General features: G+C 43.7%; 2 protein-coding genes across 2 annotated transcripts in view; both read left to right on the top strand.

Moving 5' to 3' along the window:
• Positions 1-2,014: 2,014 nt before the first annotated feature.
• rgs3a (regulator of G protein signaling 3a) overlaps positions 2,015-17,917 on the top strand; it is a gene marked incomplete at its 5' end in the record, with an annotated part of 288,237 nt that continues 272,334 nt past the window's right edge. The window contains one exon of the mRNA XM_083657811.1: positions 2,015-2,096. Coding sequence (XP_083513937.1) covers positions 2,015-2,096 — 82 coding nt within the window. The remainder of the gene's footprint in view (positions 2,097-17,917) is intronic.
• LOC310795674 (tripartite motif-containing protein 16-like) overlaps positions 7,980-17,917 on the top strand; it is a gene marked incomplete at its 5' end in the record, with an annotated part of 9,955 nt that continues 17 nt past the window's right edge. The window contains 3 exons of the mRNA XM_083657748.1: positions 7,980-8,601; positions 9,988-10,087; positions 14,825-17,917. The exon at positions 14,825-17,917 is cut by the window's right edge and continues 17 nt beyond it. Of these exons, the coding sequence (XP_083513874.1) occupies positions 7,980-8,601; positions 9,988-10,087; positions 14,825-16,496 (2,394 nt within the window). The 3' untranslated portion in view covers positions 16,497-17,917. The remainder of the gene's footprint in view (positions 8,602-9,987; positions 10,088-14,824) is intronic.

Here is a 17,917-nt window from a genome sequence, read left to right as displayed (position 1 = left end):
TTAAGCCGCCGGCATGACTCGCTTCACGTTTCCTCTTGTCAGCTCTCTCTCTCAAGGGAGAGCTCTGTCACACTCAAGGGAGGGGGAATCACATGGATACGTCAAACGCGTCAAACCGCGTCACACACCCGTCCCCAGCAACCAACCCAAGCAGAGTGGCGAAACATGGCCGCCTCCAGACAGTGTGGCTGACTGTTTCAAATTATAACAAAACAACCACTATTTGCAATACATGTCCCGCAAGGTTTCTGAGATTAGGGGAAAGTCTTAGCTGGCGTTACGCTAAACCAAACGTGGGGAGGAGGCAGCGGATTTGTTTGGCGTTAACGTTAGCTGTTGTGTGGTGGCTAACGTGGTGGCTAGCTGGTTGTGGCTACCTAGTAGTTCAGCAGGCAGCGGTCCACAAGCTTGTTGTGACCAAAATCCCCGCATTTAAAGCACTTCATACTCCCAGAGCTTGCGTAAACCATAGAGAACCTCATGCATTACTCAAAATGAAACGTCCAGGGTTTGTGTCTCCAAAAGCAACCGCTAACGTTACATGCAAGGTAACGTAGCTAGCTGCTAGCTACGTTAGCTTGCATGTAACGTTAGCGTTAGTTGCTTTTGGAGACACAAACCCTGGGCGTTTCATGAAAGTCAACATCACATTGGCTCACTCAACTCACTCATTGTCTTTTCTTTAATCTAGAGGCATCATTTTTCAGTCAAAAGTGAGACGACACAGATATGATGGCGTATAGTGAAGCTTTCCATGCCTCACTATAGAACTGGCCCTAATGCAAAATTCAGACAGCTTATATGTTGCCGTCATGCCAATACGAGTCTAAATTGCCTTTTATGTTTTATCGGCAGACTAAGCAGCTAGGCTTTCGGTTCTATAAAAGCCATTATTTTTTGTATTGACTATTGAGTGATACACTTTACTAAAACAATCATATTACGGTATATCACAATAGTGATGTCAGATTTGCTTAGGTCAGAGCTATGGAATATTAAATCATCTTTGCTCACAACATCTGCCCTTTCTTTCTTCTTCTTTACCCCAGGTGTGAATAAAATACAGGTTAAGAACTTATGGAAAAGTCATGGAAATCCATTGGTCAAGATTTCAAAAATATCGAGATATATATCGTGTATCGCGATATAGCCGAAAGACATCGCGATATTCTTTAGAGGCCATATCGCCCAGCCCTAGCTATATGATACTATATTTAAATATACGTTGATATATCCTGGTTTTCATTAGTGTAAAATGCCCCAAAAGAAATCTGTAATGTTTTCTGCTGTTTCTGTTCCACTGCATGGGCCTTAATGGAGCAGCCATTAGCAACCTAGAAATCTTTCCTTTATTATAGCTGAATAGTTGTTAATAATTTGATTTTGTTCCCTGCTCTTTGTAGAAAAGTGAACTATGTAATCATTATTATTATAATCAATATGGTGAGGATTTGTTTTCCTCCACAGTGCTGACGTACTGTTTAACAGATTGATTGTGTGGATGAAGTGAATATTATGTACATGGAAAGATTGATCCAGAATCATTCAGGTTTTAGTGAATTGATGTGTGATCAAAGTGAATGTTTGAAATGATCAATAAAGTTTGTAATTCCAAGAATGAATAAAGTATTTATTCTGTATTAGTTTTAGGAAGTCTAGCAAAGCTGCTATAAATTGTGAAACTAATATGACATTATAACTGAGTCGATTCTCTCCCTAAAACACAACAAAGTGCAGTCTTCATGTCTGTCTCTTAACTCATCTTGATTGCTTTTTGATGTGTGTGTGTGTATATATATATATATATATATATATATGTATATATATGTATACACAATATCACTGATGACATTATCATCATGATGACATTATCAGTGATGATGATGGCAATGCTGATGATGGCACTGATACACACACACACACACACACGTGCACACAAATATCAAGTTTCACCTCTTCCCTGTAGCTTCGCTGCTCATCGTGCAGCCTGTGCATTGGTAGCTAGCAGGCCACAATGACCTGTCTCAGAGTCTACCTGCAGAAGCACCCTGCCAAATCCCTTGAGACGTCCTCATCCTTCCTCCTCAATGTCCACGGTGAGGCCTTTTCTGTTGTCCTTGTTTTCCTCCTGTCTTTATTTTGGAAAAGGTAGATTGAAGTTTGTTTGTTGTTGTTGTTTTAGTCAGCAGTTTCTTTCAGATTTGTGGTAGTTAAGTTTGTCTGCGTGCATCCAAACAGCAACGGCCAAGAGTGTTTGTTAAGGCATCCAACTTAGTTAATAGTGAATACTATCTATCTATCTATCTATCTATCTATCTATCTATCTATATGTCTGTCTGTCTTATCTATCTATCTATCTATCTATATGTCTGACTGTCTGTCTTATCTATCTATCTATCGTATCTATCTATCATTTGTTAAGGCATCCAACTAAGTTAGTGAATACTATCTATCTATCTATCTATCTATTAACTGTATCTATCTATTGTTTGTTAAGGCATCCAACTAAGTTAGTGAATTTTATCTATCTATCTATCTATCTATCTACGGTATCTATCTATCTATCTATCTATCTATCTACTGTATCTATCTATTGTTTGTTAAGGCATCCAACTAAGTTAGTGAATTCTATCTATCTATCTATCTATCTATCTATCTATCTATCTATCTATCTATCTATCTATCTCAGTGACACAAAAGGAACATGGCAGTTCCACTAGAGGATTGTGTCACAGTCAGGTCTGGCTGGCTCAGATGTAGCAACAAGCTAATGAGGCTTCCCCTCCTTATCTAGTGACACGCTGAATCATTTATGGAGGCTTTGAGCCAAACTGGAGGAGGCTCCACCTGCACTGTCACAGGCTAAGTCCTCATATATTTGTCTATATGTGAATATGTGGGGATGGGGTTTAACCCATTGATACCTGATGCAGCATTTGCGTGTATATACCTCATTTGTGTGTGTATCCGTTTAAGACCTTTAAAGTCCCTGGAAACCAAAATCCACAAAAACGTTCTAACTATGTTATTTAGGGTCTTATGTTAGTAATTTTGTGCCTCCGAAATTATTATACATTACTTTCAACCCAAAGCCTTAAAATCGACACTTTTCTACAAGATTCTACAAAGTACTTCCTCATTGAAGACAGCAGTGCGCGAGGTGCTAAAACGCAGGAGCTTATGACGTCATAAGCTCTATATAACCTTTGTACACGCGCGCAATCCGCACCCACCCTCCTTTTGTCCGTTCTTTGCCCCCAGTGACAGCGCTCCCTCGCTGTCCGTCTCCCTCCCACTCTGTGTGCCGTGCCAAGTGCTATGCTTCTCTCTCTCTCTCTCTCTCTCTCTCTCTCTCTCTCTCTCTCTCTCTCTCGGGACTAGTGAGAGAGAGAGCACAGAGAGAGACACACAGGCTGGTGACGCGAGGTTACTCTCTCTCACACACACACACACACACACACACACAAACAAACAGACACTCCACAGCACGAGTGCTGTGTCACTCGATCTCTTTCTCCGTTTCCCTCCCCCCCTCTGTCTCGCGCTCTCTCTCTCTCGGAAAACCTGCTGCAGACGGGACACGCCCACACATTCCGCGGGAGAAAATACACTCTAAAAAATAACTGATTTCATGAGTTTTGCCACGACTGTCAAACCTAAATTTATATACTTTGCGACGTTCATCATCGTTCAAATTTGGCTGGTGGCTTATTAACATAGGGTCCTGTGATGTGATGAACTCAAAATGCTAAATAATAAAGAAATATTTCTGGTTTCCAGGGACTTTAAGTCTTAAACTTTAAGACTTAAAGGTCTTAAAGGGATACACACACAAATGCTGCATCAGGTATCAATGGGTTAAAGACTGACTTTGCAGGCCTATTTGGAGGATTCATTTCCACACAGCTAAGTAGTAAAACATCAGAGTAAACTGTGTTTACTTGTGGACTATAATATTAATACCGTGTAATTACAGCACAAACAAACAGTGTGTTTACATCCCTACCAATGCCCTGATTACTGTCTGGGAGTAACCAGCTCAAGGCCATATTTGGATTATGTTTATACGGTTTGAGAGGTAATGCAATTTCTCGAATAACTTGGTTTACATACATGAATTTAATAATTGGTCTACTGCTCATGACTACACTACACTACAGAACTCTAACACAGCTTTGACTGTGCACAGGCTTCTTAAATCCAGTTATATCAAGATCACGACATAATCAAACTTTGTTTTCTCTTGATCACAATTTATGATCTCATTATCCTTAGATAACAACAAGAAATTATTATTTTGCCTTTTATTATGAACATTTTTGCAGTAGATAAACAGGAAAGATTATGTTATTAATTATTATGATATATTATATTATATTATTAATTATAACTAGAAATAGAGCGCGCTCCTTTCTAGCCTACCATGCCTCTTCGTCTTCCTCCTTGCAGCGCTGTTCTGTGTGTCTGTTCCCTCTTAGTTGAACTTGTTGTGTGCTCCAGAGGGCGCTGTTCTGTGCGTCTGTTCCCTCTTAGTTGAACTTGTTGTGTGGTCCAGAGGGCGCTGTTCTGTGTGTCTGTTCCCTCTTAGTTGAACTAGTTGTGTGCTCCAGAGGGCGCTGTTCTCTGTGCGTCTGTTCCCTCTTAGTTGAACTTGTTGTGTGGTCCAGAGGGCGCTGTTCTCTGTGTGTCTGTTCCCTCTTAGTTGAACTCGTTGTGTTGTCTAGAGGGCGCTGTTCTCTGTGTGTCTGTTCCCTCTTAGTTGAACCCGTTGTGTTGTCCAGAGGGCGCTGTTCTCTGTGTGTCTGTTCCCTCTTAGTTGAACTCGTTGTGTGCTCCAGAGGGCGCTGTTCTCTGTGCGTCTGTTCCCTCTTAGTTGAACTTGTTGTGTGCTCCAGAGGGCGCTGTTCTCTGTGTGTCTGTTCCCTCTTAGTTGAACTTGTTGTGTGGTCCAGAGGGCGCTGTTCTCTGTGTGTCTGTTCCCTCTTAGTTGAACTTGTTGTGTGGTCCAGAGGGCGCTGTTCTGTGTGTCTGTTCCCTCTTAGTTGAACTCGTTGTGTGCTCCAGAGGGCGCTGTTCTCTGTGCGTCTGTTCCCTCTTAGTTGAACTCGTTGTGTGCTCCAGAGGGCGCTGTTCTCTGTGTGTCTGTTCCCTCTTAGTTGAACTCGTTGTGTGGTCCAGAGGGCGCTGTTCTCTGTGTGTCTGTTCCCTCTTAGTTGAACTCGTTGTGTGGTCCAGAGGGCGCTGTTCTCTGTGTGTCTGTTCCCTCTTAGTTGAACTCGTTGTGTGGTCCAGAGGGCGCTGTTCTCTGTGTGTCTGTTCCCTCTTAGTTGAACTTGTTGTGTGGTCCAGAGGGCGCTGTTCTGTGTGTCTGTTCCCTCTTAGTTGAACTCGTTGTGTGCTCCAGAGGGCGCTGTTCTCTGTGCGTCTGTTCCATCTTAGTTGAACTCGTTGTGTGCTCCAGAGGGCGCTGTTCTCTGTGTGTCTGTTCCCTCTTAGTTGAACTCGTTGTGTGGTCCAGAGGGTGCTGTTCTCTGTGTGTCTGTTCCCTCTTAGTTAAACTTGTTGTGTGGTCCAGAGGGCGCTGTTCTGTGTGTCTGTTCCCTCTTAGTTGAACTCGTTGTGTGCTCCAGAGGGCGCTGTTCTCTGTGCGTCTGTTCCCTCTTAGTTGAACTCGTTGTGTGCTCCAGAGGGCGCTGTTCTCTGTGTGTCTGTTCCCTCTTAGTTGAACTTGTGGTGTGCTCCAGAGGGCGCTGTTCTCTGTGTGTCTGTTCCCTCTTAGTTGAACTCGTTGTGTGCTCCAGAGGGCGCTGTTCTCTGTGCATCTGTTCCCTCTTAGTTGAACTCGTTGTGTGCTCCAGAGGGCGCTGTTCTCTGTGTGTCTGTTCCCTCTTAGTTGAACTTGTGGTGTGGTCCAGAGGGCGCTGTTCTGTGTGTCTGTTCCCTCTTAGTTGAACTCGTTGTGTGCTCCAGAGGGCGCTGTTCTCTGTGCGTCTGTTCCCTCTTAGTTGAACTCGTTGTGTGCTCCAGAGGGCGCTGTTCTCTGTGTGTCTGTTCCCTCTTAGTTGAACTCGTTGTGTGGTCCAGAGGGCGCTGTTCTCTGTGTGTCTGTTCCCTCTTAGTTCAACTTGTTGTGTGGTCCAGAGGGCGCTGTTCTCTGTGTGTCTGTTCCCTCTTAGTTGAACTTGTTGTGTGGTCCAGAGGGCGCTGTTCTCTGTGTGTCTGTTCCCTCTTAGTTGAACTTGTTGTGTGGTCCAGAGGGCGCTGTTCTGTGTGTCTGTTCCCTCTTAGTTGAACTCGTTGTGTGCTCCAGAGGGCGCTGTTCTCTGTGCGTCTGTTCCCTCTTAGTTGAACTTGTTGTGTGCTCCAGAGGGCGCTGTTCTCTGTGTGTCTGTTCCCTCTTAGTTGAACTCGTTGTGTGGTCCAGAGGGTGCTGTTCTCTGTGTGTCTGTTCCCTCTTAGTTGAACTCGTTGTGTGGTCCAGAGGGCGCTGTTCTCTGTGTGTCTGTTCCCTCTTAGTTGAACTCGTTGTGTGGTCCAGAGGGCGCTGTTCTCTGTGTGTCTGTTCCCTCTTAGTTGAACTAGTTGTGTGGTCCAGAGGGCGCTGTTCTCTGTGTGTCTGTTCCCTCTTAGTTGAACTTGTTGTGTGCTCCAGAGGGCGCTGTTCTCTGTGTGTCTGTTCGGGCACACGGGCTCGCCTGCTGCGCGGGCTCGCAGACGCAGCTCGGCCGCTAACACAACCTAAATTCTTCAAATGGCCTGCATCACACTGTTACGCAGCCTAACAGTTGACGTCATTATTACGTCAACAAGTCGGGATATTGCCATTATCACAAATATAATATGAATTTTTGACGATATGGTAGTAGTAATGAATTGTAATATTGTATACTGTATCGATAACAATATGATATGGCATACCCCTAAACATGCGTAGACTTTTTACATGAATTGAGTGCTGCTGTGACTGCATTTATACCGTATATACTCTCTCCCAGTTACCTGTGCACCAGTTACCTGTGCACCAGTTACCTGTGCACCAGTTACCTGTGCACCAGTTACCTGTGCACCAGTTACCTCTGCACCAGTTACCTGTGCACCAGTTACCTGTGCACCAGTTACCTGTGCACCAGTTACCTGTGCACCAGTTACCTGTGCACCAGTTACCTGTGCACCACGCACTTGAACCATAAACAATCTGATATTTGCTGACTTTTGCTGACTCGTCTTTGTGGCAAACATCAACCTTGATTGTTTGGACAGGTCCAAAGGAGGGGTCGTCAATAACACTTGACTCAATGTGCTCTCACCCACAAGCCTTGATAAAGCACCATTAGAGAGAACCCCCCCACCTCTCTCTCTCTCTCTCTCTCTCACACACACACACACACACACACACACACACTGAGGCTAGTGCCAGCCAGGAAGCAAATGGATTTTATTTTTTTTACAGCTCAATCATAACAGGAAATGACCCGGTGTGCTGCCAGGAATGTGAAACTGAACTTGACAATTTTTGGTCTGTATCTACTGGATTGAGTGGTGTGTAAGAAGGTTCTGCCTATGAAGTAGTAGACAGTGTTGCTCAGGCTGTGCTGTGTCAGCACTGTGGAGCTGTTTGAATGGGGATGGAGCTTTGTTACTGATAGAGTCCAGTGTTCAGTCCTATAGTCGCACAGACAAGCATTCCCATCAGTTTCAGGGGAGGCTCAATGAATGGAAAGTGAACTAATTTTAGTTATTACATTAGTTATCAAGAGGAGATCACATACTAGCCTAAATGTGTGTGATCCAAAGTTCAACTATTCCTTATCTCTTTGTCGTAATCTTCACTTCATGTTATAAACAAGGACTAAAACACACACTGTTCCTTTAAAAGCACTCCTCTTCCTGGAATGAAGCAAAGCCTGATAACCTGCACCTTCCCCCCTTCTTCAATTGAGGCACAGTGAAACTATCTGACACTCTCACTGAGAAGTGAAATGGCGCAGCAAGAGCTGTTCGAGGCAAAGCTCTGCTGTTCGATCTGTCTGAATCTACTGAAGGATCCGGTGACTGTTCCCTGTGGGCACAGTTACTGCATGAGCTGTATTCAAAGCTGCTGGGATGAAGAGGATCAGAAGAAAATCCACAGCTGCCCCCAGTGCAGACAGACCTTCATACCGAGGCCTGTCCTGGTGAAGAACACCATGTTAGCAGAGTTGGTGGAGGACCTGAGGAAGACAGGATTCCAAGCTGCACCTCCTGATCACTGCTATGCTGGACCTGGAGACGTGGCCTGTGATGTCTGCACTGGGAGAAAGCTGAAAGCCCTCAAGTCGTGTCTGGTGTGTCTGGCCTCTTACTGTGAGCAGCACCTCCAATATCACTATAATGCAGCTCCACTAAGGAAACACAAGCTGGTGGAAGCCACCGTGAAGCTTCAGGAGAACATCTGCTCTCGTCATGATGAGGTGATGAAGATTTTTTGCCGTACTGATCAGCAGCATATCTGTTACCTCTGCTCCATGGATGAACATAAAGGCCACGACACAGTCTCAGCTGCAGCAGAAAGGACCGGGAGGCAGAAAGAGGTCCGAGTCAGTCGACAAGGAAAAGCCTCAGGTCCTGAGTAGAGAGGGTTTAACTGGCCGTTGCTACTGGCAGGTGGAGGCTGGAGATGGAGTTGGAATAGCACTTGCATATAAGAATATTAGCAGAACAGGGTATGTAAGTGATTTTGGATACAATGACAAGTCTTGGGGATTATATTATTCCAACACTCTTCAGCAATTTATACATAACAGTGTTGAAACTCCCATCCCAGGCCGTCTGCCCTCCAGAGTAGGAGTGTACCTGGATCACAGAGCAGGTATTCTGTCCTTCTACAGCGTCTCTGAAACCATGACTCTCCTCCACAGAGTCCAGACCACATTTACTGAGCCTCTCTATGCTGGACTTTGGCAACCCTTCTAAACCGATGGGATCGCCGGCGCCCCCCAAATACCATGCCATGTTCTCAGTACCGTAACTCCTAGACCGTTTGTCCTATCGGAGAAATCTCGACGGTTCTAGAAAGAGGAGAAGCTGCGCTTTCTCCCCATATACATGACATTACAGTAATACATTGGGAACATACGCCAGCAGCGTGACAAACAAACAGGGAAGTGAAATCTGAAAAAGACGAGAGAGAGAGAGAGAAAAGAAAGTCACACGGTGTATTTTTTGGAACAACTCCCAGACATTGATCAGTTTTATTCGTTTTATTTCAGTGTTTGTCCGTTGTCTTTCAGTGTTTTGTGTAGTTTTTTTTAGTCTCAACATGTCGAAGCGTTCAATCAGAACGACCAAGCGACCACGGAGATTCAGTCACAGTGAAGAAGACGCCACGCCATTGTAAGTACTGTGAAATACTTTTCAGTAAATATACAGTGGATATTGACTTCACTCAAACAAAAACTTTCAACTTTATTCAAATAATACTTCTCAATATCATGACCTAGCATGAGTAATAACAATATGTATAGTAAATACAGAGGTGGATAGGCTATCCAAGGTGCGCCTTTACGCATGCACTTTCCTTCTGCAGCTCTGAATTTACTTGGGGTAACCCCCACTAAATTCTTGTGTGCAACATTACCTTTCTTTTCAATATGATATGCAGTAATTATTTTATTTTCATCTAAAAGTTGTGAACGTTTTTTTATGACTCTGATCACTGATCACTGATCAGTGGGACAAAAATAGCTGGTGTATTTTACTAGGGATGATTGATTTATGATGATGATGTCACAGTGGGATTTAGGACATCACTGATGATGTCACAGTGGGATTTATGACATCACAGATGATTTCACAGTGGGATTTATGACGTCACAGTGGGACAGAGAAACAAACAGAGCCCCAGCTCCCATCACTGATCAGTGGGACAAAAATAGCTGGTGTGGGTAGGTGGATATCATGCAGTCAATTACATTTATATTTTATCTTATCTTATGTCTATATTTTTAGGGTGCCTTGACTGCCTTCTGCTGACCAGGGGGATCCAGAGCCAGCTGATGAAGAACCAGGCCCTCCATGGAAGTGTGTGCACTGTGGACCTGTGTCTGTGGCCAGACAGGAACTGTTTCAAGGAATACCACCAAGGAAAAGGCCAGAACACATCTGGAAATTAGGAAAGACAATAAAAAGGCCAGGGAACAACTAAATATTTCCAGGCGGAATTAATCAGCCATAGGTTTAGAAGGGTTAATTATCATGTTGGAGTCACTGCTGAGTTGTGTAATCTGAACTAGACAGAGTTATTAAAGCAGCAATGTGTGGTGTTTCTGCACTGCTCTTACAGTAGATCACCTGTCAATCAAACAGTGTGGGCGGGGCTTAGATTTGGTGTTGCTGCAGTTTGAGTGTCTCTTCTCTCTGTCTGTTCAGTCATGGTGGCTATCACTGCTCATGCTAACGGGCTGTGCATCTTCACTGACCTCACGATTCCATTTGATTACCATTTACCGGTCTTTGATTGGATTCCACGATGCATCCTCAATGTTCTATATTACTGCACATGGCTACTTTTTCATCAATTATTACAACAAGCTATCGGATAAATATGAACTCCCCTTTTTATTTAGAAAGTGCTTTACAAATCAGAATGTAAAAATTTATGTTAAACATAAATGTCTTATCATTAATGGCCTGCATTTATATAGCGCTTTTATCCAAAGCGCTTTACAGTCAGTAGGTTCATTCACCCATTCACACACCGATGGCGGCAGGCTGCCACGCAGGGTGCTGGCACACCAACGGGAGCAATTTGGGGTTCAGTGTCTTGCCCAAGGACACTTCGACATGCAGACTGGAGGAGCCGGGAATCGAACCACCGACCTCTTTTATCCAAAGCGATTAGTGGACGACCCGCTCTACCTCCTGAGCTACAGCCGCCCCCATATCATTCAATTAAATTGTAAACTAAAATAAACTAGAAAAGTGCGCTCAGTCAGCAGAGTGCAGATCTCCACCAGGCACCGCTACGCCTAACCATGGCCAAACCGAACCACTTGCCGATAACAAGGAAACATTAAACCGCCACATTGTTTCATTGAGTTTGGTGTACAACCAAGAGTAAACGGCACATATTCATGTGTTTATAGCCTGTCTTACAGTAGCATAATAAAGATTTAAAAGCTTGTTCAGTTAAGGTTTAAGAAAGGGTTGGACATAATTTAAAATAAAGCAACAGACTGCAGCCCCCCAAAAATCAATAACTTTATAGTAGCTATATGATACTATATTTAAATATACATTGATATATCCTGGTTTTCATTAGTGTAAAATGCCCCAAAAGAAATCTGTAATGTTTTCTGCTGTTTCTGTTCCACTGCATGGGCCTTAAAGGAACACTCCGCCCATTTTCAACCAGCTTTGTATCATTAGAACATCAGTAGTATATCAGAAAACTGTAAACGGTTTTGAAGTCTGTCATTTAATTTGACAGTTATTGAGTGTTAAAGTGTGGACCAGTGACATCACTGGTCCACACTAACTCAAATTAATAACTCATTAACTCAAATCAACTCTCAATAACTGTTCATATTCAATATTCATCATTCATCTAGTTTGACAGTTATTGAGAGTTGATTTGAGTTAATGAGTTATTAATTTGGGTTAGTGTGGACCAGTGATGTCACTGGTCCACAGTTTAACACTCAATAACTGTCAAATTAAATGACAGACTTCAAAACAGTTTACAGTTTTCTGATATACTACTGATGTTCTAATGATACAAAGCTGGTTGAAAATGAGCAGAGTGTTCCTTTAATGGAGCAGCCATTAGCAACCTAGAAATCTTTCCTTTATTATAGCTGAATAGTTGTTAATAATTTGATTTTGTTCCCTGTTCTTTGTAGAAAAGTGAACTATGTAATCATTATTATTATAATCAATAGGGTGAGGATTTGTTTTCCTCCACAGTGCTGACGTACTGTTTAACAGATTGATTGTGTGGATGAAATGAATATTATGTACATGGAAAGATTGAACCAGAATCATTCATTTTTTAGTGAATTGATGTGTGATCAAAGTGAATGTTTGAAAAGATCAATAAAGTTTTGTAATGCCAAGAATGAATAAAGTATTTATTCTGTATTAGTTTCAGGAAGTCTAGCAAAGCTGCTATAAATTGTGAAACTAATGACATTATAACTGAGTCGATTCTCTCCCTAAAACACAACAAAGTGCAGTCTTCATGTCTGTCAGCTAACTCATCTTGATTGCTTTTTGATGTGTGTGTGTGTATGTATGTATGTATATATATATATATATATATATACATACATATACACAAGGCATCTCGTGCACTCGATTCACTACATGCGATTACATGTGTGCGGGTGTTTGTGTGTGCCCCTTAAGTTTAGATCCATCAGTCTTATGACATCACTGATGAAATCATCAGTGTCTTATGACATCACTGATGACATCATCAGTGACTTATGACATCACTGATGACATTATCAGTGATTTCACAATGCTGATGATGGCACTGATACACACATAATCTTTGCTTCATGATGACATGTTATAAACAAGGGCTAAACAAACACACACTGCCGCTTTAAAGCCATTCCTCTTCCTGGAATGAAGCAAAGCCTGATAACCCCGCCTCCCTGGTCTCAAACACAGCGGCCCCGTTCCAATACCCATACTTGTACTTCTTTCTTGTAGTATGTACTGCCGCTGCCCTCACAAAGTATGGATTGTAGTGTGCAGCATGCATGCAAAATGCATACTATTGGGACACACTACATCTGTCGTCACGTGAGCTTCCTGAACTCCGACCTCTTGCTCACTTCCGCCGACGTCCGCAGCGCCACATTTGAGTGTTTTTTTTTTTTTTTTTTTTTTAATAAACAAAGTCTGGCAGTAACAAACAGTACATTATACAAAAAATTCAGACTAAACATTTACAAAATTGGAACAGACAATCAAATAAACAAAATAAAATAAATAAAGCAAAAACATTAAGTCAGAGATCTAAACAGGAATCAAGATATGCATGTTTTGGTACACACCATGCTTGTTTGGTTTTAACATATTTCAAGGCTTTCTTAAAGTTACATGTAATTATCTCATTCATGAACACGCAGCTCAGTCAGTGCGACGTAACTCCAGTAGGTGGCGGTAATGCACAAAAAGTTGTTTGCCAACCGCCATAAAACATTAGAAGAAGAAGAAGAAGACATAACTTCCTGCTGCGCAAAGGACTGTGGGGAAGTTTGTCTGAAGCAGCATGCATCGATGCATACTCCGAAATAGGAGCTGATGTAGTACAACATCCTGGTACTCTTGGCATACTGCATCTGACATACTATGTATTGGGACATACTAAATCTTTTTTTGCCTACTAAATAGTATGGAAGTATGGGTATTGGAACGGGGGGACTCAGTTCCATTCTGTCCAGATATTTCCTGTTCCCTCCCCTTTCACAGATATGCCAAATACCCAGGTCTGGTTTACATGCTAACATTTTTATTTTGATCGGATTCTGAAAAGGTTCAAACCACCCCTCTGCAACCGGGTTTGGTTTGGGCCTGTTTAATCTGATTGAGGTGTTTATATGGAGCATTTTTAATCTGTTTGGGTTTTTAATCCTGTTATAATCTGATTATTAGGCTCCATGTAAAAAACGTGCCTAGTGAGTATAAGCCCCCGAGGCTTTTCTAGGCCGGCCCGTTCCGGGTCCAGCAAAAACATGTAGTGTAAACCTGTAGGTTCTTCTCCCACAGTAGACAGACAGACGGCCTGTTTATCTCCACATCCGTCTTGTCTGCTTCTTGTTGGAAAGAACATCCACGTTCAAAGCTTGCTACGGTGCAGAACACTTTCCATGTTTGCTCCCATCAGTGTGAAACGTTTTCATTGGGGTGCGTTTGATCCAGTCTGGTGTGTGTGTGTGTGCAGCATCAGAGAAGGAAAGAAACAGCAGATATGAGACAGTTAGCAGCCCCATCAGGATTCACAATCATATTTACATATATACTGTACATGTATACTGTACAAGTGCTTTGCCTGCAACAGTTGAGGACATAAAGTTGATGTCCTCAACTGTCATAAAGTCATGTCATAAAGAACCACGTTACTACAGTAAATGCTGAAATACCACTGAAGAGGGAGAGACAGAGACACACACGCAGGCACGCATGTGTGCGCACGCACGCACGCACGCACACACACACACACACACACACACACACACACACACACACAGATAAAGGACACTTGTACTTTGTACTTTGCTTTGGCAAAATTGTTCCTTCAACTTTCACGCCAATAAAGCCATTGATATGAAAATAAAAAATGACAGCGAGAGAGAGACAGACACAAGCACAGAGAGAGAGAGGCATGGAGAGAGAGAGAGAGAGAGAGAGAGAAGCACAGAGAAAGAACGAGAGAGAGAGAGAGAGAGAGAAGCACAGAGAAAGAGCGAGAGAGAGAGAGAGAGAGAGAAGCACAGAGAAAGAGAGAGAGAGAGAGAGACAAGGACAGAGAGAGAGAGAGAGATTCTAAATAGTCTTACTGTTAAATTTTCTACCAGCCACTTACTTTTGGTAGGTTTTTGGAACTTTATTTTAAAATTAGGGGGAATAAGAGGAGAGAGATATTGATCCAAAGTTCAACTATTCCTTATCTCTTTGTCATAATCTTCACTTCATGTTATAAACAAGGTCTAAACACACACTGTCTCTTTAAAAGCACTCCTCTTTCTGGAATGAAGCAAAGCCTGATAACCTGTACCTTCCCCTCTTCTTCAATTGAGGGACAGTGAAACTATCTGACACTCTCACTGAGAAGTGAAATGGCGCAGCAAGAGCTGTTCGGGGCAAAGCTCTGCTGTTCGATCTGTCTGCATCTACTGAAGGATCCGGTGACTGTTCCCTGTGGGCACAGCTACTGCATGCACTGTATTAAAGACTGCTGGGATGAAGAGGATCAGAAGAAAATCCACAGCTGCCCCCAGTGCAGACAGACCTTCATACCGAGGCCTGTCCTGGTGAAGAACACCATGTTAGCAGAGTTGGTGGAGGACCTGAGGAAGACAGGATTCCAAGCTGCACCTCCTGATCACTGCTATGCTGGACCTGGAGACGTGGCCTGTGATGTCTGCACTGGGAGAAAGCTGAAAGCCCTCAAGTCGTGTCTGGTGTGTCTGACCTCTTACTGTGAGCAGCACCTCCAACATCACTATGATGCAGCTCCACTAAGGAAACACAGGCTGGTTGAAGCCACCGTGAAGTTTCAGGAGAACATCTGCTCTCGTCATGATGAGGTGATGAAGGTGTTCTGCCGTACTGATCAGCAGTGTATCTGTTATCTCTGCTCCATGGATGAACATAAAGGCCACGACACAGTCTCAGCTGCAGCAGAAAGGACCGAGAGGCAGAAAGAGCTCGGAGTCAGTTCGCGGCAACAAATCCAGCAAACACTCCAGGACAGAGAGAAAGATGTGAAGGTGCTTCAGCAGGAGGTGGAGGCTATCAATCTCTCTGCTGATAAAGCAGTGGAGGACAGTGAGAAGATCTTCACTGAACTGGTCCGTCTCATTGAGAAGAGAAGCTCTGAGGTGAAGGAGCAGATCAGATCCCAGCAGAAAGAGGAAGCGAGTCGGGCCGAAGAACTTCAGGTGAAGCTGAAACAGGAGATTGCTGAGCTGAGGAGGAAATACGTTGAGCTGGAGCAGCTCTCACACACAGAGGATCACATCCACTTTCTACACCGTTACGGCTCGTTTTCACGTCTCTATGATTTGATAGACTCACCCAGGATCGATATCCGTCCTCTGCGCTACTTTGAGGATGTGACTGCAGCTGTGTCAGAGGCCAGAGAGAAACTACAGGATGTTCTGACAGAGGAATGGCCTAAGATCTCACTGACAGTGACTGACGTGGATGTTTTACTGCCACAACCAGAGCCCAAGACCAGAGCTGACTTCTTACAATATTCACGTCAGATCACACTTGATCCAAACACAGCAAACACACGGCTGTTATTATCTGAGGGGAACAGAAAAGCAACACTTATGAGAGAAAAGCAGTCATATTCTAGTCACCCAGACAGATTCACTGAAAAGCCTCAGGTCCTGAGTAGAGAGGGTTTAACTGGCCGTTGCTACTGGGAGGTGGAGTGGAGTGGAGATGGAGTTGGAATAGCACTTGCATATAAGAATATTAGCAGAACAGGGTATGTAAGTGATTTTGGATACAATGACAAGTCTTGGGGATTATATTATTCCAACACTCTTCAGCAATTTATACATAACAGTATTGAAACTCCCATCCCAGGCCGTCTGCCCTCCAGAGTAGGAGTGTACCTGGATCACAGAGCAGGTATTCTGTCCTTCTACAGCATCTCTGAAACCATGACTCTCCTCCACAGAGTCCAGACCACATTTACTCAGCCTCTCTATGTTGGACTTTGGCTTAATTATCATGTTGGAGTCACTGCTGAGTTGTGTAATCTGAACTAGACAGAGTTATTAAAGCAGCAATGTGTGGTGTTCCTGCACTGCTCTTACAGTAGATCACCTGTCAATCAAACAGTGTGGGCGGGGCTTAGATTTGATGTTGCTGCAGTTTGAGTGTCTCTTCTCTCTGTCTGTTCAGTCATGGTGGCTATCACTGCTCATGCTAACGGGCTGTGCATCTTCACTGGCCTCACGATTCCATTCGATTACCATTTACCGGTCTTTGATTGGATTCCACGATGCATCTCAATGCATCCTCAATGTTCTATATTACTGCACATGGCTACTTTTTCATCAATTATCACAACAAGCTATCGGATAAATATGAACTCCCCTTTTTATTTAGAAAGTGCTTTACAAATCAGAATGTAAAAATTTATGTTAAACATAAATGTCATATCATTAATGGCCTGCATTTATATAGCGCTTTTATCCAAAGTGCTTTACAGTCAGTAGGTTCATTCACCCATTCACACACCGATGGCGGCAGGCTGCCACGCAGGGTGCTGGCACACCAACAGGAGCAATTTGGGGTTCAGTGTCTTGCCCAAGGACACTTCGACATGCAAACTGGAGGAGCCGGGAATCGAACCACCGACCTCTTTTATCCGGAAGGCGCTTCAGAGCCTGTAGCTTTAAGAGTAACCGCTACAAGCGCTCCTTCCTCCCAACATCTATAGCCTTATTAAATAAACTGCCTGTCCTCCCACTAGGGGGTAGAGCTCTGTCCGGACAGAGCTCGGCTACTCAGACCCTCCATTAAGAGCCTGACGACCCAGGAAACCTCTGGATTAACGTTTCCTGGTTGCGAGAGGACAGAGCTCTGTGATTCTGGAACGCTCCTCTAAAGAGCCGGATGATCCGAGAAATTACTATATCGCGAACATTCGAGTATAATTGTCACGCATTGTTTATAACTTAAGCCGCCGGCATGACTCGCTTCACGTTTCCTCTTGTCAGCTCTCTCTCTCAAGGGAGAGCTCTGTCACACTCAAGGGAGGGGGAATCACATGGATACGTCAAACGCGTCAAACCGCGTCACACACCCGTCCCCAGCAACCAACCCAAGCAGAGTGGCGAAACATGGCCGCCTCCAGACAGTGTGGCTGACTGTTTCAAATTATAACAAAACAACCACTATTTGCAATACATGTCCCGCAAGGTTTCTGAGATTAGGGGAAAGTCTTAGCTGGCGTTACGCTAAACCAAACGTGGGGAGGAGGCAGCGGATTTGTTTGGCGTTAACGTTAGCTGTTGTGTGGTGGCTAACGTGGTGGCTAGCTGGTTGTGGCTACCTAGTAGTTCAGCAGGCAGCGGTCCACAAGCTTGTTGTGACCAAAATCCCCGCATTTAAAGCACTTCATACTCCCAGAGCTTGCGTAAACCATAGAGAACCTCATGCATTACTCAAAATGAAACGTCCA

The sequence above is a fragment of the Poromitra crassiceps genome, assembly GCF_964638095.1.
Source record: "Poromitra crassiceps genome assembly, chromosome: 21".
Lineage (NCBI taxonomy): Eukaryota > Metazoa > Chordata > Actinopteri > Beryciformes > Melamphaidae > Poromitra > Poromitra crassiceps.
The sequence above is the reverse complement of the archived record's forward strand: the minus strand, read 5'-3'. Positions and strand labels throughout refer to the sequence as shown.